Source organism: Notolepis coatsorum (assembly GCF_963971535.1).
Source record: "Notolepis coatsorum genome assembly, chromosome: 7".
Taxonomy (NCBI): domain Eukaryota; kingdom Metazoa; phylum Chordata; class Actinopteri; order Aulopiformes; family Paralepididae; genus Notolepis; species Notolepis coatsorum.
Window position 1 is genome coordinate 129,929,489 of NC_140171.1, and position 18,803 is coordinate 129,948,291.

The 18,803-nt window shown below is 39.2% G+C and overlaps 1 protein-coding gene across 1 annotated transcript in view; it reads left to right on the forward strand.

Annotated features, from left to right (window-relative positions):
- Positions 1–364: 364 nt before the first annotated feature.
- The window catches only part of ndc80 (NDC80 kinetochore complex component), a 48,186-nt gene continuing 29,747 nt past the window's right edge, over positions 365–18,803 (forward strand). Inside the window, exons 1-6 of the mRNA XM_084318582.1 lie at positions 365–465; positions 3,001–3,090; positions 5,026–5,100; positions 5,527–5,653; positions 14,624–14,793; positions 16,912–17,014. Of these exons, the coding sequence (XP_084174708.1) occupies positions 458–465; positions 3,001–3,090; positions 5,026–5,100; positions 5,527–5,653; positions 14,624–14,793; positions 16,912–17,014 (573 nt within the window). The 5' untranslated portion in view covers positions 365–457. The remainder of the gene's footprint in view (positions 466–3,000; positions 3,091–5,025; positions 5,101–5,526; positions 5,654–14,623; positions 14,794–16,911; positions 17,015–18,803) is intronic.

Below are 18,803 nucleotides of genomic sequence, written 5' to 3' on the forward strand. Positions count from 1 at the left end.
TTGATTAGAAATACAAAACAATGAATAGAAAAAATATATATATTACAGAGGTGTTCCATAGACTCACAGGAATTGTGTAAAAGTGCCCAAATAGTGAAAGAAATAGTAAAATAGTTCCCCTTTAATAAACTTTTCAATCAATCAATCAATCAATCAACGAGACGAAAGTGAAGTTGAAAATGGTGCGCAGTAGTGCAAATACTTGTCCAGAGTCCAGACCACTAATACTTGTCCAGACCACGAAGCCCCGCCTCCAACCCGTCCAGCCTGGCTATGCGGCTCTGCAGATACCCCCTATTGCAGCCTGCTGGCTTCCGTAGCTAGTGTGGCGCCGCGTCATAAAACACCCGGATCGGCGGCGTTTGAAATTTGTTTTCAGGAAGGCTGCCTCGACACAGCCGTTCTCTGGTATTCGTTGGAATAATTAAACAATACTCATTATCTTTGAACAGGAAGAATGGAGCGGTATGTTGTCAATGTAGTGTGTTTTCGTAATATCATGTAACAGTTATGCAGAGTAATAATATCTGGGAGTGTATAATTCGGACGTGACTTCGTTGTTTTGCTTTGAGATTGCTGTCACTAGTTAGCCAACTGCCTGCCTTGCTAATGTATCAACATTAGAGGGTGTTTTGATACATTAGCATCAGCATAGGAAATTGCATTAAGCCGGCGGAATTGAACTCTCAAGTGAATTATCCACTGCTAGCTAATCTAATGTGGAGTTTAATTGCGTCACATAAGTAACGTTAGTTAATTCATAAAAAGTTCAATATGAACGTTATACATCGGACGTTAATAATATGTCAATCGCAATATTGGTCACGCCACGCCTATTTGGGGGAAAACAAATGGGAATAAATTGGGATTAGAAGGTTGTTTGTTCATAAACTACATATTTCACAACGAAACGTTCCGATATCGAGGCAAATTCCCTCAGTTACCCTAGACCAGCATGGGATCATATTTCGTGGAAAATATGAACGGTAGTCGATGCAGTAGTCCCCGTTTGAATTGTGCCATGAATTACACATGAATGATGTTTATTTAAAGTGTAATTGTCAGCTAGCTAACGTCATGTTATAGCATGAGCTATATAAGCGATTGACTTTTTGACAGCAAAAGTATATTTTACATACATGATTGAAAGGTTTATTAACAGATTGCAGAATGGGTACAGTACAGCTCAATACATACAATTGTTAAGGGGATGCAGACCAGAGAAAGACTTTCGTCTTGTTTACATCAGGGTCCCCCATTTTCAATTTATAACATATATGACATACATGACATACAGATAGACAGTACTGCTACATCTATACATTTATGACATATCAGATTTGCAAATACAGTACTGTTTGTGATACAAAAGTGTCCAGAAAAGGAGTGTATATACATTTGGCGTAGAAACTGTACATTGGAGGAGGTTGGTTGGGTGGGTTGGGTGAGGGCACTGAGGGCTGTACATTGGAGGTTGGGGGGGGGGGGTTGGGTAGGTGACACACACACATTTTACACTGTACATTGGAATATTGACAAAGCCTTACTTGGTCATTTACTGTACAACTAGGTTAGGACATTTGTAGGGGCCAGTTTCGAATTGCAGTCTCACGTAGGTGTTTTTTGAGAGTGTTTTTGAAAGTGGGTAGTGATTCACATTCCTTTACAGCTTTAGGTAGGGCGTTCCACATTGATGTGGCATAATTGCGAAACGTGTTTAGTCCCTTGTTTGAGCCGAATCTGGGTTTTACATGATTTGTGGAGCTCCCTCTGGTGTTGTGATCGTGGTATTCACTGACCTTTGGGAAGTATTTTGACATGTACATGGGTACCTTGGTCGCGTAGTGTATCTTGTAGACCAGGCCCATTGCAAGTTGCTGTACTCTGTCGTCTACTCTAAGCCATCCTAGGTTGTCAAAGTGGGCAGCGGTGAGGTGGGTTCTAGGAGTCAGGTCAAGTAGTAGTCTGACTAGCTTGTTTTGAGATGTTTGTAATTTGTTTTTTAGTGCCTTTGAGGTGCTTTGGTACCATGAGGTGCAAGCATAGTCGTAGTACCCTTGAATGAGTGCTCCTGCTAGAGTCTTCAGGGTATTCTTGTTTACCAGAGAGGAGATCCGGTACAAGAATCGCGTTCGTTGGTTGACTTTTTTTATTACATTGGATGCCATTTTGTCACAGGAAAGATTAGCCTCTAGGATGGAACCCAGGTAGGTAATTTCATCTTTCCTTGTGATAATATTGTCACCCACTGTAACCGAGAAGCCGTCGGTCTTGCTGAGTTTGTTATTTGAACCGAACAGAATGGACTCTGTTTTGCCCATGTGTAATGATAGTTTGTTGTCGGCGAGCCATATGCAGATTTTGCCTAGTTCCGAGCTGAGGGCTTTTTCAACCTGTAACTTGTTCTTGTCAGAGACCAGCAGGGCTGAGTCGTCCGCAAACAGGAACAAGTTGCAGTCACAAGCTGACGACATGTCATTTGCATAAATTAGGAATAGTAGCGGTCCTAGTATGCTTCCTTGTGGAACACCACAGCTCACTGTGAGGGGGGGGGGTATGGTACCGTTTACTTCCACCATCTGTTCCCTCCCCTCCAGGTAGGGTTGTATCCAGCTCACTGATAAACTATCAAAACCAATTGCTTTTAGCTTGTCAATCAGAATGGTGTGATTGACAGTGTCGAAGGCCTTTTGTAGGTCCAGCATGACCATGCCGCAGTATTTGCCCGCGTCCACCTCTTGTTTGATGTGGTCGTTCAAGTACAAACATCCAATACCAATGTAGATACATATACATTCAGACAGTAAACATAGTATATCTTATTAAATAATCCCTTCTCATGGCCTAGGCTAGGGTCACCCATCAAAACGAGTGGAGCAGCACATCCCCTTACAGTACGTCTCCACTAGATTAGACGGGGAAGCACTGCTCCACTCAACTGTCTGTAATTATTGAGAATCTGGTCAAATTGGTTCAACTGTCAATTTTTTATATGTCCAGCCGAGCCAAAAGCAGCAGGCCGTCAGAATCTGTGCCGATGCGGGTGGCTGACAGCAACAGGACGAGCATGGTGTATGCCACACCTCAGAGGTAACTATAAATTACAGTATGGTATTGGAGCTAGTCTATTGCAACAAGTTCAGTTAGTTTTGGTCCGACTATGTAGGACTTGTGTGTTGGTATCATACATTTAGTCATTTAGCTAACACTTTTATCCAAAGCCGGGTCATACTCGGAACAGTAATTGTACACAGGCTTTGGCTGGTATCTGTATCAAAGTCAACATTTTGGTATTGTGAACACTAATAGCAAATCATGTAATTTTTAACAAGGTGGTGAATTTATTTTTAGAACTGATAATGATTAGTATAAGTCTTTATTTGTCATCAAATAACACACGCATGCGATGGGCGACCCACAGGAACACACACATGCGATGGGCGACCCACAGGAACACACGCACACTCATGCACTTGAGTCGCTGACTAAATATTCTCTGCACCTCCCATCCCGTCGGACCAATCCAAGTGCTCCTGTCCGTCTTCGTCAGGGACGCGACAGCATTCGCAATCTTTTGTGCATGTTTTTCCATTGGGTTTATCTTATCGAGATGGGAAACCCTTGCAAGCACGGGGAGAACATGCAAACTCCACACAGAGAGGCTAATTATGTTTCTATCCCTGTATGGCCCTGTAGTGGATTGCAGCCAAACTGTGTTCGATTTGATTACTTCTACATTTAGTCATTTAGCTTATTCTTTCATCCAACTTGACTTACAAGTTATATATAAGTCTTCACTAGTCTCTACAAAATCAACCTCCAATAAGTGATCTAATCATAACTACATCTAACCCCACTCAGCATGGTAAAAACATTTTGCTTCCTAAATACTGATATTGGTATCATATCCACAAATATTTTATTGTGTGTGTGTGGGCACTACTATCTAGTAAAGAGGTTTAGGATCATGTATTTATACAAAGGCATAACACTTGTGGGCACTACTAAATAAACTTTACTTGCTTACAGTTAGGGGTGGGAATCACCAGTTTCATCATGATACGATATGATATCGATTCTTTGGACAACGATACGATATTTGCCGATATCACAAAGTCTCTCACGATACAATACGATACGATTAGATTCAGGTGCCTGCGATCGATATGAGATGATATCATATGCCCATTTAACACAATCGGTAACATTTAGATCAACAAAAAAAAGGTAATAAATATCATTTGACATTTGTATTTTTGAGCTCTTCCAGACATTTAAAGGAAAATCAATCTATTGTTTTTAATACAAATAGACCTGTTCACTTTAAAGTGCCACGTTTTTATATATTGAGCTTTAAACTTTAAGCTACATTTTTTGGAACTCAAAACTCACAACCTCCCTCTCCCAAACCGTTCCTACAACAATTTGTTGATGTTGCATGATCATGTATAGGCCTACATTTATTATGTATTATATTGTTTATGTTTAAATAACATTTAAACATCAAACTCCTCTGACCTCATCTTGTCTTTCCAAAGACGCGCGCACACACACACACACACACACAGAAAGGGAGAATGCTATGCTGTAACATCTACACACACGGAGCTACTGCTGTTGTTCTTGGGCAGATATGAGACTCGCCACAGGATTTTCAAAATAAGAGTATCGATATGAATCGATCTTATTACATCGCATCGATCCGATTCGATTGTTGATAATTACATCGATGTATCGATCTGGATCGATGTATCGTCCCACCCCTACTTACAGTGCAATCCATTATTTGTGGATCTAGCCCTGAGTGTGTATGTGTACATGCACGTGTACAGAGAGATTGAGTGTGTGTATCTAGTAAAGAGGTTTAGGATCATGTATTTATTTAAAGGCCTAGTTTTTACATAAATGCTCTGATCAACATTGTCTGCCTGTGATGAGAGCTAGTATCTATATATGACCCCTGACCCTAAGACACCATGTTTGACAGTAGACTGAATCTGTATGAATGCCATTGCTTTGTTACAGCTCATTTGGAAGACTTAATGTCCCCAAACCCCAGTCTGGGACATCTGAGAGACGGACCAGCTTTTTTGGTGGCAGGTATGTTGGTGAAACTTATGTCCACATATAGTTTACGGCTGTGTCTTGTCTAGACTCCTATCTCTACCTTTTGTATCCTAATGGCATACAAGTAACTAGACACTGTTCTTTGAATGGTATAATCTATCATTGCTAAAAAGAAGAGTGACTATATCAAACAGTAACTTGCATTATTTCCATTGCCAGCATGTCCTCAGAAGACTATGATAACTCTAACGTAATGTTTGATACATTTGTCATCTCATTTTTGCAATGTTTTATTATTATTATATACCTTTCAAGCAAGCGTTGTCTGAGGAGGAGGTGTTCACTTCAGTATAATTTTGTATGTAAAAGACAATAGTGTTTTTTGTACTAGTGTGAACCAATGTTGTCAGTGACCTAAAAGCTAAATCCTGCTGGTGTTCTGCTTTAAATTGACAATAGTCACCGCAACACCAGTGGAGCAGGTTTGCATCGCACCAGCCTATTCGGAGGATTTGAGAAGATCAAAGATACCAGACCTCTCCATGACAAGGCCTTTGTTCAACAATGTATTGGACAACTATCTGAGGTATGGCCTTATATTGAACGTTTTCAGGAAAAGCCAAGCACTTTTTGTCCTCATGGTCACTGTAGTGTTTTAGTTTTAGGCTGCTACAGCAACATGCTTTACTTGAGGGTTCATTATTCTTAGCTTATACCTTTAGCAGTGTAAACTGGTAAATAGGTGATGTTTATCAATCTTGACCCGCTTCTTGTCAGTAGAACACACCAGGCTTTGTTTCAACCAATACCCTCTTGCACAGCAATTACGCTTTTTCCTTGCAATTAGAATTCTATCTGAGATGTGGAAAAGACTGATCAAGCTCAGCGATTTTAAATAGGCCTGCAAAATACCACAAGTCTGCAACACCCACCTCTCTGTTAGGGGTGGGACGATACAAGTAACTCTCAATAGTTGGCCCTCGATAATATCATGATACACAATATCTGCGATAATCAATATATTGCACAGTAGTTATAGAAGCATATATAGATTATCGATTGGCGTTTCTTTCCTATACACGCTATATTAAAAAATTCAAATGTATATGATCGGTATACATTATGCTTCATCATGCGTGAAGGAAAGGGGGGGGGGTCGTTTATAATTCCTTGATCGTCAGTAACGGCTTTATTTACTATGACTTAGGGCTGGGCGATATAACGATAACGATAAATATCGCGATATATTTTAATAATCGATATCGAATATCGAAATTAAAAAAAAAAATCGAAAAATCGTTTTTTTTTTTTTTTTAATTTTTTTTTTAATTTATTTGTACCTGCAACAGGGCAGTTTTAAAACCAGAGACAGTGGACAGACTTGTCTTTCTTGCCTGCAACTTAAAGTAATGGCTTTGCTTGTCCAAATGACAATACTGACCAAATTCAGATTTATTTTTCTCTTGTCCATTTATTTTGTTTGCTTTCTAATTTAAAATACATTTTGAAACCGTCTGTACACAGTAGGCTATGTGTGCTAGCAGAACTAGACTCCAGTCACGAGTCACAGTGCACATGTGCAGTGGTTTGTCCACCAAAAAAGCGCCAAAAGATCGAAAATAAACGAGCAGAGCCAGAACTGTTCAACTCCTCTGGAGCCACAGCCAGCAGAGAAGCCGGTTTACTTTAGCTTTTAAACCAGCTGCAGCCTGAGAACTGGAGTGTGAGGGGATGTAACACTAAAGATGGCGGCAATGACAAAGAATTGCTGCAAAATAAACATACATCTGTTGCTAAAAAAAAAAAAAAAAAAAAAAAAATTATACTTATAACAATTCGATAATTATCGATATCGAGAAATAAAATAAAATTATCATATCGTTATCGCGATATGATTTTTTTTCATATCGCCCAGCCCTACTATGACTTGATGATACGTTGATCAGCTGGTTTGCAGTGAAATGAATAGACAATCGGGCTGAAAATAATTAGCATGTTCTTCGTATCTATGGACCTCAGGGAATGTATTCCCAGAAATATTGTGTCTGTTACTATGCTGAGTAAATTGTAATGAACCAAAGGAAAATATGAATTATTATAGTCCCCCCCCCCCCCCCCCCCATCTTTGACTGAATAACAACATGCTAACATTGACAAAGTGAAAAATTGCCACGAGTTCATTCAGCACCTTCTTGAGACCAACTAAATATCTAAGCAAATTAACAAAGGGCAGATGATTTACAGGGTTTTTTGTAGATGCAGTACTGAATTTTGCCATCAGGACTCATTCATCATGAAATATCAATATAGAATATCAGGCCTATAAATGACCTTATTATGGCCATGTCATTGGGGATGGGTACGGATCTCTGTACTTTTAAGGGTATCGACCGAACTACGTCGGTACTAGTTAGAAAATAACTACCGTAGTTAGAAAATAATCCGAATTCCAGTGACTCAATTGTCATTTCATTATAGACGCAGACCTTATTGGCTGTTCATTTATATAAATCGCTTCATGCATCTCGCTCTATACAACTCCATGTGTTGTTGACTTCCTTGTCTCTGTGACATCACTTGAGTCAACTACGTCATCCAATAGGCTCAAATAGGGCTGGGCGATATAACGATAACGATAACTATCGCGATATATTTTAATTTATATCGAATATAGAAAAAAATCGTTTTCTTTTTTTTACTTTTTTTTTTGACCTGCAACAGGGCAGTTTTAAAACCAGAGACAGTGCACAGACTTGTCTTTCTTGCCTGCAACTTAAAGTAATGGCTTTGCTTGTCCAAATGACAATACTGACCAAATTGAGATTTATTTTTCTCTTGTCCATTTATTTTGTTTGCTTTCTAATTTAAAATACAGTTTGAAACAGTCTGTACACAGTAGGCTATGTGTGCTAGCAGAGCTAGACTCCAGTCACGAGTCACGGTGCACATGTGCGCTGGTTTGTCCACCAAAAAAGCGCCAAAAGATCTAAAATAAACTAGCAGAGCCAGAACTGTTCAACTCCCCTGGAGCCACAGCCAGCAGAGAAGCCGGTTTACTTTAGCTTTTAAACCAGCTGCAGCCTGAGAACTGGAGTGTGAGGGGATGTAACACTAAAGATGGCGGCAACGACAAAGAATTGCTGCAAAATAAACATGCATCTGTTGTCTTATTTTTATTTTATTTTTGTAATACTTATAACAATTTAGATAATTATCTATCGAGAAATATGATAACATTATCATATCGTTATTGTTGTGAAGGGCCAGATTAAACTGAATATATATATGTATCGTTTGATATACTTTGTATATTATTTATATATATACACGGAATATCCCTTTACCTGCGTTCAGACCAGAGTAATATTCGCTCTCCTATTGGACAGCGCCCCCAGGCGCCAACGCGCAAGCCCCCAACGGCAAGTTCAAAGACAACTGCAGGCATGTCAGAACATGTCCAGAGTCAGCGTAGTAATACGAGACAAGGACTGAGGTTGGGACTAGATATTCACTTAAGTATAAATACGGCGCAGGTGTAAACAGCAGTAGTTCAATGTCCAAGTTCACCACGAGTCAACGTACATTGAAGTGAGCAACCGTGCGTTTAGAACATGTGCGAATAGAATAGTAAAAGTGTCAGAGTTTAGTGAAGTAACGTCAAGTTCGACCTAGTTTAATGTGAAGTATAGTGCACAGGAGAATCGGCGTCGGCGATTGCAGAACCATTCCTGGTTGGATTATATTGATTTGGGACGTGACTACCGGAGAAGAGCACCGTTGATTTCCACTATCGTTTGTGATTTAACCTTGTGAGGATTACCACTCGGGACTGCCTCGTGGACGGGGCTGGCTAGCTGTCGTCAATGCTGTCGAGCATCTTGGATTACAACTATTGCTTTTGTCTGCTGATCAAGGGAGTACAAGCACCGACTCCTGTACCTGGAGTCTCTTTATTCCTCGTTGACTCAGACGGAGTACCCGAACATTCCTCTACCCTCCAGGCCTTACACCCCGGAGGGAACCCATTGTCTCCAGTTGGTACCGGTGTTGCCCTATATAATTGCTACTATACAACAGGTGGCGTCAGCTTAGACCCATCATAGGATTCCTGCTATTCTTAGTGACTTATGCTCTTGACTGACTTTACGTATATTCTTCGCCATACAAGCGCGACCCTAATTCTCATTCTGTAACCGAACGTTGCCTAATAATAATAAATTACCCTCTAATAGTATTTCTGTGTCAATGCCGTGTTCTTGTGGGTGTTCACCATCTATATTTGATGTACTGTCTGGCCAGTAATTAAAGTACATAACTAGCAGTGGTTTAATCTATCACAATCTTTAATACAGTCAGGGTTTTGTAACCCCTCAGTTACAGTTATCGTGATATGATTTTTTGCCATATCGCCCAGCCCTAGGCTCAAACCTAATGCATCATGGCGGTGGTGGCTGAGCCTCACTCCCTCTCTCTCTCTACGTTCAATGATTTAAAGTAGCCAAACGTTACACTATAAATACTAACTGGATAGTTCATGATATAAACATTTAATTTCATTATCCGAAATATTCTAAAATCATTAAGTCTGCTATGAGCCATTCTCCCTTTGTGTGTGCGCGCACGCCGCACGTCCCATCTTTTGTCTTTGGAAAGACTAGATGATGTCAGGAGTTTGATAGTATTTACTGAGGATGGCCAAATAATCTTGATATTTAAACTTAAAAAATAATAAATGTAATGCATGATCATGCAACATTATCGTTGTAGGGAGGGGTTTTAGTTTGTGTGGTGTAAGTTTAGACTTTAGTTTAGTTTTACAACAGAAATTAAAATGTTGTTATAATGAAAGTGCCGGAAAAACGGTACCCAACCCTACATGTGATACATCTATGGAAATCTCCTCTTTCCAATGGCCAAGTTAAATCTGGATTTAGTACCACCAGACGCCCGGTACAGGGCAGCACAGACTATGAACGAAATCTACTGTAAATAGTTACTTTTGTATAATGTCCATAGCTCCGCCATTTTTACCGGTTTGAAATGTGTTTTTTTCCTAGACTTTCACAGAAAGGTAAAGAAACAATATACGTTCTATTTTATGGCAATTTTGAAGTTTGTTCGACCCGTGAGATATACATATTTCTAATATCACGTTTGTCTGCGTCTGGTGTGAGCTGGGTAGTGTTAGATTTATGAAATGTAGATATCCATCGAAAGCCCTGGGTTTCCTCTTTCATAGGACTACAACGATTGCATGACTGTTTCCTGTCCTCGTGTCTAAATCGTCCGTTTTCCGGTGCAATGTGCAGATATTTTAATAACACTTAAAATCATTGGTAAACGAACATAATGCTGAAAATACACTTTGACTGCTGTTTTGATAGGGTTAGGGTCTTTACTCTTGGCTACGTTTGAAAAGAAATACAACATCACTTAACTATTTCTCTGCCAGCTATTATCCTCATCCTGTAGTAAATGCGCCACGCTTTATATAGGCATTTTCACTGTGCATCGTGGTGTTTGCAGGGCTATATCTATATTCTATATTATAGCTATACGTTCGCCTGTTATCCCATCGTGAATATTGTATAGTTTCAGAGTGATCCTGGTTAATTCCTGAAAACGGTGCTATGGAGCGATGTGTGAATTTTGCTAAATGCGTTCGCGTTGCTCGCCTGGACATGCTACTGTTTCCAAATCAAAGGTATATAATGGGTATTATGTTTCATCATGACATGAATGCATCAAAGGGGGGGGGGGGGGGGGGGGCGTAATTTTTTGATGCTCTGATCGTCATCAACGGCATTAGTTTTGAATACTACATGCATTGATCGACTGGATCGATATGAAATCATTGTAGATTGTGGAATTGATGTCAGATAGTCCTTACTTTTGATCAGGGTTATTCCAAAAATAATATTCCAATTGTCTGATCGCGATTTCCAGTATTGGTGTCCATCGGGTCCCCGACATAATCTGGCACAACACCTGCATCGAGGGGCCATGGGCGCGTTCCAATGTGATCGGGTGAACCGCTAGACTTGCCTGGACCAAAATTCTCTGCCCAGACGACATTAGATGTGACGCACAGTCTGGAACAGGGTTTCAAAGGGTGGGCGATACTGCCACCTAGCAGTATCTGGCCGGTACTGCACTCGCAGGGTCTCTGTATGCCTTTTAACTAGGGATGTCCCGATCCGATCACGTGATTTTCAGCAGATCGGGATAAAAAAAAATAAAACAGGATTTTTTTTATTTTTTTATTTATTTATTTATTTTATAAACTTTTTTATTTTATTCAACAAACATGACCATATTCATGTCTTAAACTCATACTGAGGTATTAGTTTTGGTTTTAAATTGCATATCATCGATTTATTTATTGTCACACAGAGCAGAAGAATTTTGCCAAAACAAACTAATTTCCTTTGATTTAATTATACATCAAATGATTTATGTCAAGGATGACATCCACTAGTTGCAGAACTTGCAGTCACCTGATTTTTACAGACGATGGCGCCATTGCTCTCATGAAGCAGCAGATTGGAGGCGTAGTTTTTAAGATTACTCCGGTTGCAATGCCTCGCTTGAATGACGTTAACTTTTCACCTGGATAACGTCAACATTCAGGGTGAATGTAATGTGAGAAATTGGGATGGGAGGGGGGCAAGAAAAAAAATTTTTTTTTTCTTTTTTTGGATCGGATCGGGAAAGATCGGTATCGGTAGATACTCAAAATCACATGATCGGGATCGGATCGGGAGCAAAAAAATGTGATCGGGACATTCCTACTTTTAACGGTAACATAAAGGTCCGGGACACTGAATAGAATATTAAAAAGGAAAACGGACCAAATAACGTATATATATGCGTGATTGGTGTTAAACGGTTGTCGAGCAAACACGTGTATATATATACGTGGATGGCGCAGATTGAGTTAATACGGACTGTATTGATCTATTTGTGACGTGAAATAAATCTAGAAATAATTAATTATTTCCCCAACGGAAACAATTATTTCCCCAACGGAAACATTTGTTACCATCTGCAATAGGGCTGTAAAATTGGCCTAAAATGACATTAGACTATTCCTTAAAAAAAAAAACATTCCATTGAACCATTCAAATAGCTATTATTGTGCATTATGTAAACAAAATAAATGACCTTTTTAAGATCAACATACCCCCCCACCCTCTCTCTCTTGCGTGAGGAGGAATTGGTGCTGGACTGAGAAGGGGCGTTCTCGGAACGAGATCAAATGAATTAAAGTTTACGTATACAGAACGGACATTCATACACAGCAACATGCCTCCGAACAAGGTGTGATAAACATGAAACGATATATTTTCCTTGACATGAAACGGAAAATAGTAGGGGCCTGCATTAATTTATTCTTACTTACGCCTTTTACCCCGTTTGAGGCATAGGCCATCAACAAGGTTTCTCCAAGCATGCCGATCCTGAGCCAACTTCTCCAGCTGGCCCCAGGTGTGTCCCATCTTCTTGGCATCATCTTCCAGGTCTCGGCGCCAGGTGTTTCGTGGTCGGCCTCTCTTTCTTTTCCCTTGGGGGTTCCACCTGAGAGATTGTCTTGTGATGCTCAGGGATGGTTTACGGAGTGTATGGCCAATCCATCTCCAACGCCGTTGGAGAATCTCTTTCTCTGCTGGCTGTTGTGTTCGTTGCCGCAGGTCTTTGTTGCTGATGGTGTTAGGCCAGCAAATCTGGAGGATTCGGCGCAGACAGGTGTTTAGGAAAACTTGAAGTTTATTGGTTGTGGTGACAGTGGTCCTCAGATGTTCATTATTCAATATCTAGAAGTTTTACCCTGAGGAATGCTTTAATAATGGGAATAATAATAAAGTGCTATGTGCTAAAAACGGAAAAGTAGGCTACTTACATTCTTGACCCTAGAACTCCCAAAATAGCGTTAGCATAAAAAATGAAGGTAGGCCAGCTGTAGATTACATAGCTATTAGCTTGCATACAACTTTGTCTCCAGGTTCCACACGTTGATCAAAGTCCAAACAGGGCTTTTATATTGCTCAGACTCGGAGTGCAAATCACTGTCTTCATGACAGATGGGTTTTGAAGTCTTTGCATCACACTATGCAGTTGTTTTTGCTGTTACTACTGGCACATTCTTCAAATAAATGAAAGTGATGTCACGCATCTCCGGTCCATCATGCAGCGCATTCAGGCCCACGCAAGAAGTTCAGAGGAAGACGTGGCTGTTTTTCCCCCCACAATTTATTATTAATTTTCACAATCTAATGTTTTTCTTTTTACAATTTCGAATATAGAATATTCTTTGACAGCCCTAATCTGTTCCGTTTTATTTAATAGGATAATGTTTTCGGTCTTTATTGCAGTAAAATAGGATTGTCAAGCAATATAATAATACCATTGTGTATTAGCCTATAGTCTAAGGCAGGGGTAGGCAACCCTAGGCACGCGGGGGCATTTTCATAGGCACAGGGGGCAGCATTGAAAAAATATATATATATAATTTTTTTTTTTTGCTTTGAAATATTATAGTGAAATATTTTGCACTGTTGTTGCATTTATCTTGTTGAAATCCTCCCACAGGTTCTTTTTACTACCACATATTTAATTGAGACCCTTTATTTGTTTATTATTTCAATTTAGCTGGAAATACATTGCTACATCATTCAGTAACATTTGCAGAGCCTTATAACAAACATTAGTACGGTCACCATTGTGACCAGTGGGATTAATCAACACATTTTATTATTTATTTTTCTATTTCATTGAACATCGCATGTGTTAAAAGCCATTTCTTTTACTCAAAATGTGAGTATTGCCAAGTCAACTTGTGTTCTTAAAACAATGACAATAAACATAGTTTTATTCGGTTGAAATAATGTGGTTGTGTTCTTATTTTTCTGTTTACTTATTATGGATTGAAAACTGAACCTTAATGCACAGTAACTGAACTCAATATTTTTAAGTTCTGGTAATTATTATTTTTTTTTTACAGTGTAGTCTTGCGATCAATCAAAACTTATTTACACGATATACCTCACATTCACCCTCCATTCACATCCTGGTGTTATCCTGGTGTTCTCCATTAGGCCTGTAGGTGGAGCTATGACAGCACACGTACAGTACACACACCGATGGTGTGTGATGTGTCCAAAAATGAATGGGCAAATGTGAGTGAAATGGTCGCACTGTATGCAGCTGTTTGTCTGCATTGCATCCCCCCCCCAACTCAGATTTAGGGTTGATACAACCATCATAATAATATTGTTAATAATAACAATGATTTAATAATGTAAAAATTATCATTAAAAATACCTGATTATGAGAAGAAAAAAATTACGATGCATGGAATATTGTTGAGGCACACTAGTTACAACTATATTTCAAACGGGCACTCCATGTCAAAAAGGTTGCTGACCCCTGGTCTAAGGTTAATTAGTGAAAATGTAAAAAAGAAAATATATGATGGAAGGAAGATTTGGAAAAGTATGTAATTTTAAATGTTAGGAAGCCTTCATCCAGCTTAATTGATTTTCTTCATCCCCCCCAGTTCCTGACAGAGAAGGGCTTTCCTTCAGTGTCAAACAAAACCCTCCAGGCGCCATCCACCAAGGAGTTTCTCAAGATCTTTGAGTTTATCTACAGCCAGCTGGACCCAACCTTCCGGATGCCAACCTCTAAAGTAGAGGAGGAGGTGCCTCGCATGCTCAAAGACCTGGGGTAAACTTTGTTTCATTCACCATAGCATTAGCTATTGGCATAGCCATTCTGTTTAGGAAAAGACTAAACAAATTATTTAGCATATTGGATCATTATCTCTTCTGTTTGTTGGTCTTGGCATTCTTATGGGTTAACCTCTTAAGCCCTAGCCCTATTTTCAGAAAATCCACCTAAAAATACATATCTTAAGTAAATGGAAGATTGCTCCACTTCTACAAGGTCCATTGGCATGTTCTTGGTATCTAGGGACATCTGTGGATCTCGGGGAATGTATTCCCACTGTCAGAAATATTGCGTCTGTTACTAGGCTTGAGTAAATTGTAATGAACCAAAGGAGAATATCAATTTTCTTTTTTCTTTTCTTTTTTCATCTGACGGTGAATAACACCATGCTAAAATTGACCAGACATGAAAAACTGAGCTCATTCAGCACCTTGTTGAGATCATAAGAAAAAAAAATCTAAGCAAATTAATAAAGTGAAGATGATTAAACGGAAGGTTTTGTAGATACAGTACTGAATTCTGCCATCCGGACACATGTATTTGAAATTTTATTATAAAATATAGAATATCAGGTCTATAAATTACCTTATTATAGCCAAGTCGCACAGCTATGGATCGGGCCTAATCTCCCCTTTCCATTGGCGGAGTTCAATCTGGATTTAGTATCACCAGGCGTTAGGGATGGGTACCTTTCACATGTGAACCGGTACCTTTTTTCGGTACTTTAGTCTCAAGAAATTTAATTTAATTTTCAGTCGTAAAAAAAAAATTCAAACTTCAAATAACTACAATTTTGACAGTTTACGGCTTGCCATTGCTCTGACTGCTTTGTTGTTGAATCAAGTCAAATCCTAGGTAAGCATATATTGTGCGTGTAAACGTTGACATGAAAAGAAAAAAAGCTAAAAAAAAATTTTTTTTAGAAATTTTTTTTCCCTCGGTATCTCACTTGAATCGATACTCGGTATTACCGACATGTTTCGGTTCGGTACCTCAAAAGTACCGAATTCGGTACCCATCCCTACCAGGCATGCAGCAAAAACCGTGATGAAATCTAGTACAGTTACTTGTTTATAATGTCGATTTCTCCACCATTTCCATCAGATTGCAACACAGTTTTTTGCTAGACGTTCACAGAAAGGTAGAGAAACTAACTGCTTTCTAATTTATGCCAATAACGTTCAGGTTTGTGGGAGATAATCCCGAAAAATAAGATTAATAAAAAAGTAAATCCACAAATCATATGACGGGAGCTGGCTTGATTGATTGAAAAGTTTATTAACAGATTGCAGAATGGGTACAGTACAGCTCAATACATACAATTGTTAAGGGGATGCAGACCAGAGAAAGACTTTCGTCTTGTTTACATCAGGGTCCCCCATTTTCAATTCATCATAAATTGAGCTGGGTAGTTTTGTTTTTCTACTACAAACAAAATGGCGGTGCGCATTTCCTAGCGTAGATTATCGCCTGTTTCTGACTAGATTTCCAAAACTCATGTAGATTTCCAAAACTCATATTTAATTTCACTAATAACACTTTTAACTACCGGTAAACACATTTTGGGAAATTAGCTTATTTGCCATCTACCCTGGGTCCCTGGAGTTAGACAAGAAGATGCATACCTTTTTCTTCTCTGTGCATGCAGTAGGAGTAGGAAGACGTTTGGAACTAGGCTAATGGAGGAACCTACTTCCAGTGACTGACGCTAAGCTAGGCTAACGGTGCGCGTCTTCCTACTCCTACTGCATGCACAGAGAAGAAAAAGGGTATATCTTCTTGTCTAACTCCAGGGTAGATGCCAAATACTAATTTCCCAAAATGTTGGAGTTTTCCTTTTACCTATTGGTAAACAAATTGCTGAAAATATACACTTTGACTGCCGTTTTGAAAGGTTCCGGTCTTTACTCTTGGCTACATGTGAGAGAGAGAAAACGCAACATTAATTCATACAGTTTACAGTCTGTAGAGGTGGATTTATGGCGTGATGTCATTTGCGCTCCACCACCGGACCGCTCAGGCTTAAGAGGTAACGCACACACACACACGCATACATGCACACACTTCAGCTATTGTGTTATTTTTAAATGACACAATGTAATTGTGTGGTTTTAGGTATCCATATGCTCTGTCTAAGAGCTCCATGTATTCTGTTGGAGCTCCACACACCTGGCCCCAGGTCCTGGGTTCTCTCATCTGGCTCATTGACACTGTAAAGGTAAGATATTAAAAATATAGAGCTGTGAATCTTCACTGGCCTCACGATTCGATTCTACGATGCATCTCGATAATATATTACATCCTCAATTTTATAATCTATTACTGCACATGGCTACTTATTCATCAATTAATACAAGCAGTCGGATAAATGAACTTTTATTTAGAAAGTGTCAAAATAAATTTCTTTACTAGTGTTGCATGATACAGATACTAGAAAGGTATCTTGATACCCAGCTGTTAAAAACGGTTCAATAAATTCTTTTTATTAGTATCATTGCTGTATTTTCTATGAGTTGAGTGGATGCATGACCAGAGCACTAGCTTTAATAATGTTTGATTTGTAGGGCGCTTTATAGTCGTGGCGCAAATCCCAAAGCGCTACATTTTTTTTTGTGTGTTGTGTGTGTTTGTTTTTTTTAACAACCATACAAAAGGAAATGCTGCCAACTGCCCCCCCTCCCCAAGTTACAGATAAATAGATACAAAATACCCCCCCCCCCCCGAAATAAAAATAAAAAATCAATATAAACAAATTTTTTTTTAAATCATTTAGGCCAGACCCCCCCCTCCCCTCCCACAGACTAGGACCTCAACAAATTCAGTTTTTTCTTTTTTACACATTTTGAGAATTTTGTAAACCCAGTTACACCCGTCTAACAGGTGCCCATACTTCTACACCAAACAAATAAATATCTAACGTTACATCTTTTCTCTTCAAAGAGCAACTAATAACATTTACAGTATCATTCATTGCAATATATACCCATCAGAAAGACAAAAGGGAGCTTCAATAATAGCCTACATCGTCAACCTACTATGTAATCTGTTCTAAGTATTGCCTAAACCCAGCCCAGCATTTATCAAAGAGATGTGGTTTTTTTCTTAAGATTGAACATTATTTTCTCTGATGCCATGTACGAAGAGATTTCACTAAGCCACATAGACATGGGGGGGGATTCAGCACTTTTCCACAGCATGGAAATGCACTTGTTCCCTGCAATCATGGCCAATTTAATGATCTGCACCTTGCCTCTCATCTGGAGAAATGTCACATGTCTCCTAATAATGCTAATTTAGGTGTACATGGGATCTCAAACCCTGTGACCTCTTCGAGAATCTCCCAAATTGAGCCCCAGTAAGGTCTCAGTTTGTTATATTCCCAGAACATGTGGAGCAGGCTACCTGTTTCCGTTGAGCACCTAGGGCAAAGGTCAGAGATAGCATCATTCATCCTGTGAAGTCTTTCCGGCGTAAAATGGAGAATGTTAAATTGCATAAGTTTATGTCGAGTGTTATATGAAAAAGATAGTGCAGACTCTCATAGTGATTCCCATTCATCTTCATCAAAGGAACAGTCCAGGTCCCGCTCCCTTTGTTCTTGGCGTTTAGGGGTATAATTTCTGTACTGGTCAGAATTCTATCATATGTTAATGATAGGATGCCTCTAGTGTGAATAACTCCTTTTAGAATATCATCTATGAGGAGGTGTTTTGGAGTTTCCTCCCTGACCTGTACCTATGAAGTGTCTGACCTGTAGGTATTTGAAGAAATTAGTAGGTGGAAAGCGGCGCGTAACTGTTCAAAGGACATAAGTATGTTATTATCATATAGGTCCCCAAAAGTTTTAATTCCCTGAGTGTCCAAAGCGCTACATTTGAAAAGAACATAAAAAGAGTACATTTATTTTAGTTTATTTATTATAATTCTTTAATAATCTATTTAGAAAATTATAAAACGATCTGTATCGGCAGTGATCGGTATCTGTGGCAAAAAGACTTGATCGGGGC